The 12,696-nt window shown below is 45.6% G+C and overlaps 1 protein-coding gene across 2 annotated transcripts in view; it reads left to right on the top strand.

Annotated features, from left to right (window-relative positions):
* The window catches only part of RPS6KA3 (ribosomal protein S6 kinase A3), a 334,699-nt gene that overhangs the window by 256,606 nt on the left and 65,397 nt on the right, over nucleotides 1-12,696 (top strand). For both annotated transcript variants that reach the window (XM_029603390.1, XM_029603389.1), the window contains exon 16: nucleotides 6,224-6,313. In XM_029603390.1, the coding sequence (XP_029459250.1) occupies nucleotides 6,224-6,313 (90 nt within the window). The remainder of the gene's footprint in view (nucleotides 1-6,223; nucleotides 6,314-12,696) is intronic.

Genomic DNA, 12,696 nt, shown 5'->3' with positions numbered 1-12,696 from the left:
CGCCCACTCTTGCCCGGTCTGGCTTCCAGTCCCTCTGGAACATCGGTGCCCCTGTTGCCATCGGTGCCCCTGGTTCTATCGGTACCCTCAGTGCCTTTGGTTCCAAGGCCCGGGGTTTCAGGTAGAGGCCCTCCTCAGGGTGCTCCAGAGGACTTCAGTGAGGAGGAAGCCCCATATGATCCCTGGGGGGATGATACCTCGGAGTCATCTTCGCAGGATTCTGGAGACCTCCCCTAGGATCCATCTCCTCCAGATGAGAGGCATAGATCCCTGCCAAAGGATCTGACCTTTATGGGCTTTGTGCGGGCCATGGCTGAGCCAATTCCCTTCCAGCTTCTGGCGGAGGAGGACACCTGTCACAAGATGCTGGAGATTCTCCAGTTTGTAGATGCCCAAAAGGGGGGAGATGCTTGCTATCCCCATCCATTATATCTTTAAGGAATTGCTCCTCAGGATGTGGGAGCACCCAGTCTCAGTACCACCAGTGGAACCGTAAGGCAGACGCATTCTACCTGGTTCAGCCGGCCTTAGGGTTTGAAAGGCGCCAGCTCCCACACCAGTCAGTGGTGGTAGTAGGGGCACATATGGACGGCCTCCGCACACAAGGCCTCTGATCGGCCCAGGAGGCTTTATGACAGATCAACTTCCTGGAATTTCGGGCCATCAGGTAAGCGCTCTGGGCATTTCGGGATTGCCTGTCCAGTCAAGTGGTCCTGAACCACACCGACAATCAGGTAGCTTTTTCGCATGCTTTTCTGCATGTTTGTCTGCCCTCTACAGGATTGTTGGTGTGCGCAGTGCGTCCGGCTGTGCATCTGAATTGTGCGCCCATTGCTCCCTGTGTAGACATTATAAAATGTATCAGTGGTGCGCTCAGGTTTGGCACAGTGGTTCAGTGCGCATAGACTTGGGGCGCTTAATTTATTTTGTGCATATAAATTTTGTGTGCTTAAAAAAAAAATTTTCAGTGCGAATCGGCTAAATGAACATCTTCAGTCACTTGTTAAGCATACTAACTAATGGCACTGGTAACCAAGAAACCAAAGCGCCTTTCTCTCTGTTGCCTGTCATATTAGGACATCAGGGAGAATTATCTTCCTCAGATTTTTCAAAGTCTGGTTCTTCCCAGCTTGATGGTGGCCTGGTTAAGGACTTATCCGGAGGAACACCTGACCTTGGAACTCCCTTGACTGGTTCCTCTGCAGAAGATGGTATCTCAGTGGGCCCTGCACAAGAGCCTTTTGGTTTTGGCATGGATCCTTCTGCTTTGGGTAGAATTTTTTTCAAGGATTGCAATCCTTTCCTCAGGCTCAATCCTCAGCTTCGCCCAATCCTGTCAGGTCAGATCCTCAGGCGGTGGCCCCTCCCCTCTTCTGGTTCTAGGTTTAAGCGGCAAAGCACACCTCAGTTAGCTGCGGGTATTCCTGACAGGAATCCAGATGGCACTGATGATGAGGCAGATCCTGACTCTGTGGAAGATGGGGAAATTCTTTCGGGACTAGAACCGTATAGGACTATGTTACGGTTCTTTCATGGAGATGAGCTGCCGGCCCTGATTTCCCAGACTTTGAAAATGCTGGGAGTGCCTGAGGCAGATTCCATGCCTGAGCCAAAGAAAAGTCCTATTTTGGTGTACTTGCATAAATCTTTTGGTTTTTTTCCCTGTTACGGAAGCCGTTCAAGAATTGATTGATCTTGAATGGGATGCTCCGGAGGCAAATTTCAAAGGGGGTCGAACATTGAAAGGCCTGTACCCCCTGGATCTGGTGGTGAGACGGCGTCTACATTTTCCAAAAGTCAATGTGCTTATCTGTGCTGTCTCTAAGCGAATGACTATCCCCATGGAGGGAAAAGCAGCATTGAAGGATGTGCATAATAGGAGGACTGGAGCCATCCTTAAGCAAACATTTGAAGCAGTGGCAATGACATTGCAGATAGCTTCCTGTTGTGCTTTGGTGGCTCGCTCTTGTCTGCTTCCCTCTCAGGAGGTGGTTGATTCTGGAGTGAGTTTCAGAGCAGTTATGAAACCTGCCACCGCCTTTTTAGCAGATGCGGGCTGCGATTTGGCCCATACCTTGGCTAGAGTAGCACTTCGGTAATAGTGGCCAGGCATCAATTATGGCTGCAAAATTAGTCGGCTGACGCGACCTCCAAAGCTAATCTTACAAAATTGCCTTTTAAAGGCTTGCTCTTTTTTGGGAGCAAGTTGGAGAAACTGATCAGTTAGTGGGGCAATCCCTGCTTCCTCAGTTGCCCGAGAATAAGAAGCAGCTGCAGCGCCCTTTTGGTATGAGGAGGAGTCTGAGTTTCCAAGAGGTTTGTCCCTACAGAGGGCCTGCCTTTCGGCAGGACTCAGTCCTTTCGTCTCAGACAGTCCAAGTGAGATGCTGGCTTCGGTAGATCCTCCTGAGCCTCACAATGAAGGTTTGCCCACCCTCAGGAACAAGAGATAGGGGGACATTTTTCTCTTTTATCAGAGGTGGGTCAAGATCACATCGGATCAGAGGATCCTGGAGATGATACGGGACTTGTTCATGGTGTCTCCTTGCCACTCCCCACAGAAGAAGCAGGCAGTGGAATTCTCGTTGTCAAGGCTCTTCAATCTGAGGGCTGTGGTTCCAGTGCCTACGTCTCAAGTACAGAGTGATATTCCATTTGTTTTGTTGTGCCCAAGAAGGAGGGCTCCTTTCATTCCATCCTGGATCTCTGAGGAGTCAACCGTCATTTGCAGGTGACTCATTTTCACGTGGAAACCTTGCGCTCAGTGATAATGGCCGTGCAGTCGGGTGACTTTCTGACTTCCCTGAATTTGTTCAAGGCCTACCTCCATATTCCCATCTGATTGGAGCACTAACATTTTCTGCGTTTTGCAGTGTTGAAGCTCCATTATCAGTTTTGGGTGCTGCCTTTTGGTCTAGCCACCACTCCCAGAATTTTTTCCAAGATTATGGTGGTTGTGGCAGCAGAAAGGATGTGTTTTTAGTACATCTGTATTTGGATGACTGGCTGATTCAAGCCAAGTCTCTGGAAGAGAGCCGCCTGGAGACCCACAAGATGATCTCCATGTTGCAGGAGCTCGGTTGGGTAGTGAACCTAGCCAAGAGCAGTCTTCTCCCATCTCAGTCGGCATATCTGAGTGTTTGGATCGACACGAGCCAGGCAAAGTTTTCCTGCCAGAAGTTCGGATTCAGAAGTTCATATCACAGGTGCGTCTTTTTGTGAACTCTATACGTCCAACAGTGTGATCCTATCTACAGGTACTCTGCTTGATGGTGGCAACCCTGGAAGTGGTACTGTGGGTGAGAGTGCATATGTATCCTCTTCAGCGCTCCCTGCTGTCTCATTGGAACCCACACTCTCAGTACTATTCAGTTCGACTCTACTTACCGATGGACATCTGCTCTCACCTCCATTAATGGTTGCAGGAGGATCATCTGAGAGAGGGAATTTCCCTGACATCGCCTGATTGGTTGATACAACAGATGGGGAGCTCCCTGTCAGGAACTAACGGCACAAGGGCACTGGAATTCGGAATAGTCTCTGGAGTATCAATCGCCTGGAAGCCCGGGCGGTCTGCTTGGCATGCTTGCAGTTAAGCGACAGACTGCAGGGTAAAACAGTCCGAGTAATGTCACACAACACAACGACAGTGGCTTACATCAATCAGCAGAGAGGAACCAAGAGCCAGCAAGTGTCGCAGGATATAGACCAACTTATGGAATGAGCAGAAGGGCATCTCCAGGTGATCTCGGCCTCTCACATTGCAGGAAAAGACAATGTGAGATCAGACGTTCTCAGCAAGGAGAGTCTGGATCCAGGAGAGTGGGTTTTGTCGGACGAGGCATTTCAGCTAATAGTGGATCGCTGGGGCCTTCCATTCCTAGACCTGCTGGCAACTTCTCTCAATGCGAAGGTTCCTCAGTTCTTCAATTGCAGGAGAGATATGAGGTCCTTGAGTATCGATGTTCTCATGCAAGTCTGGCTGGAAGACAAGCTTCTGCATGCCTTTCCCCTGTGGCCCCTGTCGGGCAGAATAGTTTGCAAGATTGAAGACCATAGGGGGATAGTGCTTCTGGTGGCACCGGATTGGCCCAGGAGACCATGGTATGCGGATCTGCAAAGACTCCCGGTAGAGGCCTCCCTTCACCTTCCGCCGCACAAGAATCCGTTGCAGCAGAATCCTGTCCTTCACAAAGAGCCGATTCTGTTTTGTCTTATGGTAAGACCCTTGAGAGGGCTGGCTTGTTGAAGTGTGGATATTCGTCTACTGTAATTGCCACCTTGCTACGGGCTCGAAAATTCTTCACTTTCTTAGCCTATGTGCAGGTTTGGCGAGTATTTGAGGCCTGGTGTGAAGATCGAGGTGTTTCTCCTCGTTCAGTTAAGATCCCATTCATTTTGGAATTTTTGCAGAATGAGTTAAATAAAGGGTTGGCCCTTAATTCCTTGAAGGTACAGGTTGTGGCGCTTGCCTGTTTCAGGGGCCAGGTGAATGGTGGATCCTTATTTCATCCTGATGTGGCCTGTTATTTCGTCCTGATGTGGCCTGTTTCTTGAAGGGAATAAAACATCTTCGTCCTCCCTTTTGGTTACTGGTTCCCTTGTGGAGTCTTAACCTGGTGTTGAATTTCTTGGTGGGCCCTATATTTAGACCGCTGCATAGCCTTTCCTTGTGGTTATTGACCTTGAAGACATAAGAACATAAGAACATGCCATACTGGGTCAGACCAAGGGTCCATCAAGCCCAGCATCCTGTTTCCAACAGTGGCCAAATCCAGGCCATAAGAACCTGGCAAGTACCCAAAAACTAAGTTTATTCCATGTTACCGTTGCTAGTAATAGCAGTGGCTATTTTCTAAGTCAACTTAATTAATAGCAGGTAATGGACTTCTCCTCCAAGTACTTATCCAATCCTTTTTTAAACACAGCTATACTAACTGCACTAACCACAGTGTTTCTGGAGGCAATATGTTCTGCACATCGAATTTCTGAGCTGCAGGCCTTAACTTGCTGGAAGCCGTTCCTTTGGGTGACTCCAGAAGCGATACAGCTATGTACTATTTCCTCTTTCTTGCCTAAAGTGGTCTCAGATTTTCTCTTGAATCAGTCCATTTCCTTGCTGTCCTTGGATAAGGGAAGACGTGCGGAAGGGTATTGCCTTTTGCATCCCTTGGATGTCAAGAGAGGTTTCTCAACCTTTCCGAAAGTCGTATTGTCTGTCTGTCCTTCATGGTGGAGGAAAGCAGAGCGAACCAGCTTCGTGGGTTACAATAGCTCACTGGATTAAGGAGGTAGTCACGGCCTCATATGTAGATGCTGAAAAGCCGTTGCCTACTCAGATTAGGGCTCATTCCATTAGGTCTGAGGCAGTGTCATGGGCGGAGGTTAGAGTATCTCCCATTGACATTTGCTGAGCTGCGACATTGTCCTCCTTACACACTTTTTGCAGGTATCATCTGAATGTGCAGACCTAGGAGGACGCAGCCTTTGCACAGGCGGTGTTGACTGGACCACGGGCAGCCTCCCACCCTAGTCAGGAATAGCTTGGGTACATCCCACTGGTCCTGAATCCATCTGTCTACATTCTAGGAAAGGAGAAATTACTACTTACCTGATAATTTTGTTTTCCTTAGTGTAGTTAGATGAATTCAGTTTCCTGCCCTTGGCTGCTGAATGGTTGCTATAATGGTCCTCCTGTGGTGCTACGTGTTCCAGGGGATTACTGGCAAGTGTGTATCCAGTCCCTAGATTGGGGTACATACATTATTTACATGAGTTCAGTGTTTCCTGTTCATTGAGTACAGTAATGGTTGACTGTTTTTAATCAAGTTTTTTGCTAGTCTGTCCACAGTTGCCTTTGAAGAGAATACTGGCAGGCTGATGTCACTGCAGGAGTAGATATACTGTGAAGTCAGTTTGCTCCATCTCCATCTGCTGGCAGAGGTGCATAACCCCACTGGTTCTGAGTCCATCTGTCTATACCAAGGAAAACAAAATTATCAGGTAAATAGTAATTTCTCCATATATATATATATATATATATATAACTTCTGAATGTTGTCCCAGAGTATTTCAGCTTGCACTCCCTTTCATGATCCTTGCTTTTCTCTTGCTGTTCTTTCACTTTGTTTGCTTGTTCAGAGTATTTGAGAATTTTCAAAGTATAAGGAAAAAGAAAATAAACTGAAAAGAATCATACAAATGAATAATTTTGCTATTACAGATTATTGATAAAAGTAAGCGTGACCCAACAGAGGAAATTGAAATTTTGTTGCGCTATGGACAGCATCCAAATATTATCACCCTAAGAGATGTAAGTATAGGTGTCTATAGTCTCACTTATTTTTCTAACATGAAACAAGGCTTTTGGCACATTCTTAGGAATAATCAGGAAATGGCAAGCTTCCTAGCATAGGCTGCAGATGATTGAGAAGAGATCTCCTGGAGGCAGTCAAGCTTTTACAACTGACACTTGGGAGATACCCTGAGTGTAGTGGGTGAAGGCAAGGAATGGAAATAACTCAAGTAGTGGGAGATATCCTTAGCTAAAATAGTGTAGGAGGATCAACCAGAAAGATTGTATTGGTTAAATGGCCTCATCTGCTGACATCCAAAGCAGCTGACAATCCTTTGGGCCCAGTAAACAGTTCTATAGGCCCCATCTTGGACTTCTCCCTAGGTCTCCTTCACTCTACCTCCATGAAGTTCAGCACTGCTGCTTCATATGATGGCAGGAGAAACTGGTGGGGAAAAAGAGAAAGAGATTCCCTTTCAGCTCTAGGATCAACTGGGTCTGCGACCATATTACCTATGTACTTTTGTTTTCATCTTTGCATAGTAGAACACACACAAAATATAAGCAAACTCAGCATATAGCTTTGATATTAAAAAAAATGTTACCGTTCCCTAATGGCACACCTATAATATGTTATCTATACCAATCAACTTTTAACCCTATTTTGTGCCTTTTTGTAAACCGTTGTGATGGTTAATTAACTTAACGACGGCATAGAAAAGTTTTTAAATAAATAAACAAAAGTACAATAAATAAATTGTGATCTGTTCTTTTAAACTAACTTATTATTCGAGTAGGGGAAGAGAGGGAAGATATGCCCAGATACACATTTCCAATAATGCTAGTCCAATATTATGTTTGGAAAGTATTTCCAGAGTATTGTCATTTCATGATATAGTGAATACTGATCTATAAATCTCAGATTAAATTTTAATTGTAATTTGAGTGGTGCTGAAACTCTGCAAGTTGCAAAGACATTGGGTGGTAATTGGTTACATTATGCTACACCATATGCATACAAATTTAGTAAATTGGAAAACCTAGCTGTGAAAGTACACAAAACCAACACCTCTTTTGTGTTTCCTTACACTGCTGCGATTGCTGGTGTTGCTCATCATATTTGTAGTGAATTTATCTTTGACATCATGCAGGGCAGTGAATGAGAAATACATGCATACATTTTATAGGGGAGCAATAATGAAACTTTTCACATTAATGCAAACAGTGTAAGTAGGTTTTACTTGCAGGGTTTGCACAAACAAAGCAAAACTACACACATTGTTTTGCTTTGATTATTGTATGGAAAAACATGTCTGCAGAGACTTGTGCCTGCTTTTTTTTTTAGGGTACTTCCACAGCCAAACCTATGTGCATTGTTGACTCCCTCAACCTAATCCCATCCTCTGGAATGCCTCCACAGTATGCAGTTAAAAGCTTGAATATTCAATAACGTGCATATTTAATCTTACCGCGGGAGGGCAATTTTCGAAAAGCCCACTTTGCTGTTTTACCTGCGGAAATGCCTTCTCTATCAATGCATTTAAAAAATCCATTGCATAATGGTTTTATAATTTACATGCACTATCCTTTGTTCTCAACAGTGAATTACACATGCTTTCCATAATTAAAAAAAAAAAAAACAAACTACCTACCACCTTTGCTATAACATGAAGTATACCATATCCAGTGGCCATCTCTTCCTGGGCCTCACAAAGGTGGCCATTCATAAGACTAGGAGTTGGTGCTTGAACAGGAGACAGCCTTGGACTGTGAGGTCCTATTCTGGGCAATGGTGCATTCCTGCTTTGAAGAGGAAAACTATGCTACAGCATCTTCTGCTTCAGTAGAAGCCCTCACTGACCAATAGGCACTAAATAATGTTCTTTGCTCATCCTCTTTCACTACCGGCACACTACTCTCCCCCCCCTTCCCAGATTTGTTCTCGATTGGAATATTTAATATTTCCCTGTTTCATTTATGATTTGCAGTCACATTTTAACCAATTTATGTTTGCACTTTTGTTTACATTAGTTTCTTCTTAGTGCCCCTTGAAAAAGAACTAAATTTGCTTGTAAAGACCTAATCCCAACTGGGAGCAGGGGACAGAACAGGCATTTCTCATTTCCAATCATTCTAAAGAAACTCAGAGGTAAAAACCTTTGGATGTAAAAAGGCAAATTTGCTCTATCTCTGAATAAAATGACATTACAAATTATTTCATCCTTAGTTTTCTAATATGCAAAATTTGGATGCCAATGTGTCTTTAAGTCATTTATTTCTTATTTTCATGAAAAGATGCAGTCATATTAAAAAATCCATTTAGTGCAAATTTGGGTGATGAATTATTTATGAATTTGTTGTTGAAAAATATTTTCTTTAATGCCCATGTTAGTTGCATATTAATAGAGGAGGATAATCGGTAATTGTCATTTTCTGATGACAAGCAGAGATATGTCACACTTGTAGGTCACATGACTTCTGTTTTGTACATTGTTTGAAAATATCAAGCAGGTTGAATCGATCACACAAGTGCGCGATGTCATCTGACACTGTCAGAGCATTTCATAGCAAGCTATAGAAAAGCATAGGTGGTTTTACTTGACTTGCATGGGACTATCTGCTCTGCTGCCACTATGCAGGGTCCCCTCAGTCCTTTTTTATTTTGACCTAATAAGTTAATAAATATTCCTTATGTCAGGAAATATTTCTTCATGGAAAGGGTGGCAGATGCATGGCATGTTCTCCTGGAAGAGATGTTAAAGACGAGATCGATAAAGGAATTCAAACGGACATGAAATGAACAGAGAGGGGATCTAGTGGCCAGAGAATGGAAATGGAGAAATGGGTAACCTCTGTTACATCTAAAGTTAGTTTCTGCATGGGAGTTTCTGCATGGAGTGGGAGTTACTACAGTAAGCAACTGCTGGAAAGAGTGAATGGATCATTTTGGGCTTTATCTGCCATCATTAACTGTTACTATGTAAATTTTCCATCTTTTCACTTAGGTTATACTGCAGTTTTTTTGCCACCTTGGTCATCTCCTCCCTCATGCATACTTGGAGCAGGTTTCTCGGCATTTAATACATTTTATTATTTTTTTATGACACATACTGGGCCCCATGATCCGTCTGTTCCATCTTGGTGAGGCCTTTACAGCAAACTCAATGACCCTAAAGTATTACAATTTGTCTTTTGATTTTTGCTTCAGCTTTTTTCCTCTCAATGGCAGAGGAAAAAGCTTGCAACTTCAAGTAGTGCTTGACATGCAGTCATAAGATGTTCCTCATCAGTTATCATAGGAACTGAATGAGATATCTGGGCTTTGAACTTTGTTCCTATGTGCACTATCTATTGGGCAACCTCAGAGCGGAGATCAAAGAAAATGGGTCCGGGACCAGAAAGCCTTTCCAGTCTACTCAGCTGCGAGAAGGATTTCTCAACATGGAGGTTGGCTTTGAGGAAACATGACACTGAGCATCAAGCAGAGGCATCTGAGCATAAAGGGATTCTCTCCTTTGACACTTCAGGCTGATAACAGAGAGATTGAGACTTACCTTGCCCATTCCTAAGTGGCTGCTGCATCTAGAGAAAAGCTCAGTCTCTATTTTGGTGGCAAATGGTCTCCAAGGGTCCATGCCACTAGTGTCCGTATATCCCCTTTGATTACCCTATTGTATGTATCTCTAGTTTTAACATGGGCAACTTTGGAGCATGAGTTGGACAGAGAAAGAGGCATGCTCTCAGTATCTCAAGTGTGTGGGTGTATCAGCTTTGGCTGTGGAACTGAGAAAACTGGTATTTCCTAGCGTGTAGCCAGATAGACTCAGAACCAATGGGTTATGCTCCCTTGCCAGCAGTTTGAGACGGCATCAGATTTCAAAGCTGACATTACCCTACATATAACCCTACAGTGACCTCAGCCCTTCGGTATTTCTCCATCTCTAGCAGATAGTGGACGTACCTCTCCCTATGGGGATTGCTGTACTTCTGGAAGGAGAAATTCTACATTTAAATTGGAGAAAAAAAAGTGTGCCGCACTCTCCTGCGGTGATACCTAAAGGTCCTTCCCCCAGTTGAGAATTCCTGAGGCGATTTCCGAGATCCCTCAGAGAAGTGCCTTGGTCCGGTAGCTGGTTCCTAGCGTGCACTTTGCTGCTTAAGTAGCTGAAAGGCAGTGGGTGCAGGAAACTGAGCACGGCAATGACAGCCAAAGCCCTCTCCCCCTACAGCCAGAGACCATCTCTGTACTCAGCCAGTAAGCACTGAGCCCAGGTACGTTTAAAAAAAAAAAAAAAAGAGAGAGAGATGATGATTTACCTCCTGATTCAGAAACATTTGGAGGAGTTTCAATAAGACTTCCTCCAATCTCTTTGCTCGGCATGCCATACCGATGTCGTTCCCGATCCCATTGGGGAAAGGGGAAGTGGGCTTTCGAGCGGGCTAGGCCCCGCTTTAGGCTTGGTTGGTACACCTGTGATCAGCCATTGCAGCACCATCTTTGTGCATGCCATATTGCCCTCCATAGAATGTCATGCACACTGTGCGTACTAACATCACGCGCGTACATACGTGCACAACCTACTAAGTGCAGAATACAGGTAAAGCTTTGACTGGGGAATGAGTGAATCATTTCCACATGGAAACCCTGCACTACGTGATACTGGCCGTACAATCAGGAGAGTTCTTAACCTCCCTGGACCTAACCGAGGCCTACCTACATATTCCAATCCGTCAAGAACACAGTTTCCTATGCTTTGTAGTACTGGGTTACCATTATCAGTTCCAGGTGCTGCCCTTTCGCCTAGCCACCACCCCTAGAACATTTTACAAGATTATGGTGGTGGTAGTGGCAGCATTGATAAAAGAGGGAATCCTGGTGCACAAGTACTTGGATGACTGGTTTATTTGGGCCAAGTCCATGGAAGATAGTCTGCAGGTGACCAACAGGTTGACCTCCTTGCTTCAAGAACTCGGGTCATAAACCTGGACAAAAACAGTCTCAAGCTCTCCAGTCCTTGGAATATCTGGGAGTCTGGTTTGATAACCAAGCAGGGCAAGGTCTTCCTTCCGACCTCGTGGATAAGGAAGTTGATGTCCCAAGTGTGTCAATTGATGAGCACGATACGCCCAATGGTGTAGAGCTATCTCAGAGTTCTCAGTTTGTTGGCAGTATCCCTGGAGGTAGTGCCATGGGCAAGGGTACACATGCGACCACTTCAACACTCACTACTGTCACGTTGGAACCCGCAGTCTCAAGACTATTCATTTCGCATCCACTTACTGATGGGAGTATGCTCTCAGCTCCAGTGGTGGCTGCAGGAAGCTCATCTGAGCAGGGGTGTACCCCTGTCCTCTCCAAACTGGCTGGTCTTCACAATAGACGCGAGCTCTGGAGCTGGGAAGCTCACTGTCGGGAACTGATTGCCCAGGGACGTTGGACCAAGGAAGATGCTTTCTGGAACATCAACCGCCTGGAAGCCTGGGCAGTCAGATTGGCAAGTCTACAATTCAGCCACAGACTTCAGGGTCAAACAGTCCATGTAATGTCAGACAATGCAACAATGGTAGCCTGCATCAACTGCCAGGGTGGAACCAAGAGCCAGCAAGTGTCACAGGAGATAGATCTCCTTATGGAATGGGCAGAAATACATCTACAGATAATCTCAGCCTCCCACATCTCAGGGAAAAACGTCAGAGCAGACTTTCTAAGCAGGGAGAATCTGGATCCAGGAAAGTGGGTGTTGTTGGCCAAAGCCTTTTATCTAATGATAGATCGCTGGGGTCTCTTGTCCATGGCTGCATCTCACAGTACAAAGGTTCCCCTATTTTTCAGTCGCAGAAGAGATCAGTGGTCCCTGGGAATCGATGCTCTTGTTCTGACCTAGCCGGAAAGAGTTGCTATATGCCTTCCCTCTGTGGCCCCTACTGGGCAGAGGGTCATTTGCAGAATTGAACACCACAGGGGATTAGTCCTACGTAGCTCCAGACTGGCCCAGGCATCCTGATGGAGACCCCCCTGTGCCTCCCACCACTCAGGGACCTGCTACAGCAGGGGCCTGTCCTTCACGAGGATACAACTCGATTCTGTCTTACGGTCTGGCCCTTGAGAAGGGGGTCACCTGATGAAGCAAGGATATTCTGCGGCAGTAATTGCCACCTTACTCCGCATGCGGAAGTTCCCTATGTCCCTAACGTATGTGCAGGTCTGGAGAGTATTTGAGGCCTGGTGCGAGGAACGTGGTGCCCCCCTCGGGCAGTCAAAATCCCACTTACTCTGGAATTTGTGTAGGACGGCTTGAATAAAGCTTTGGCCCTTAACTCCTTGAAGGTCCAGGTAGTTGCGTTCTCCTGTTTCAGGGATGAGGTGAACGGATCCTGCTTGTCGGCTCGTCTGGAGATGG

Source organism: Rhinatrema bivittatum, chromosome 5 (genome assembly GCF_901001135.1).
Source record: "Rhinatrema bivittatum chromosome 5, aRhiBiv1.1, whole genome shotgun sequence".
Classification (NCBI taxonomy): Eukaryota; Metazoa; Chordata; class Amphibia; order Gymnophiona; family Rhinatrematidae; genus Rhinatrema; species Rhinatrema bivittatum.
The sequence above is the reverse complement of the archived record's forward strand: the minus strand, read 5'-3'. Positions and strand labels throughout refer to the sequence as shown.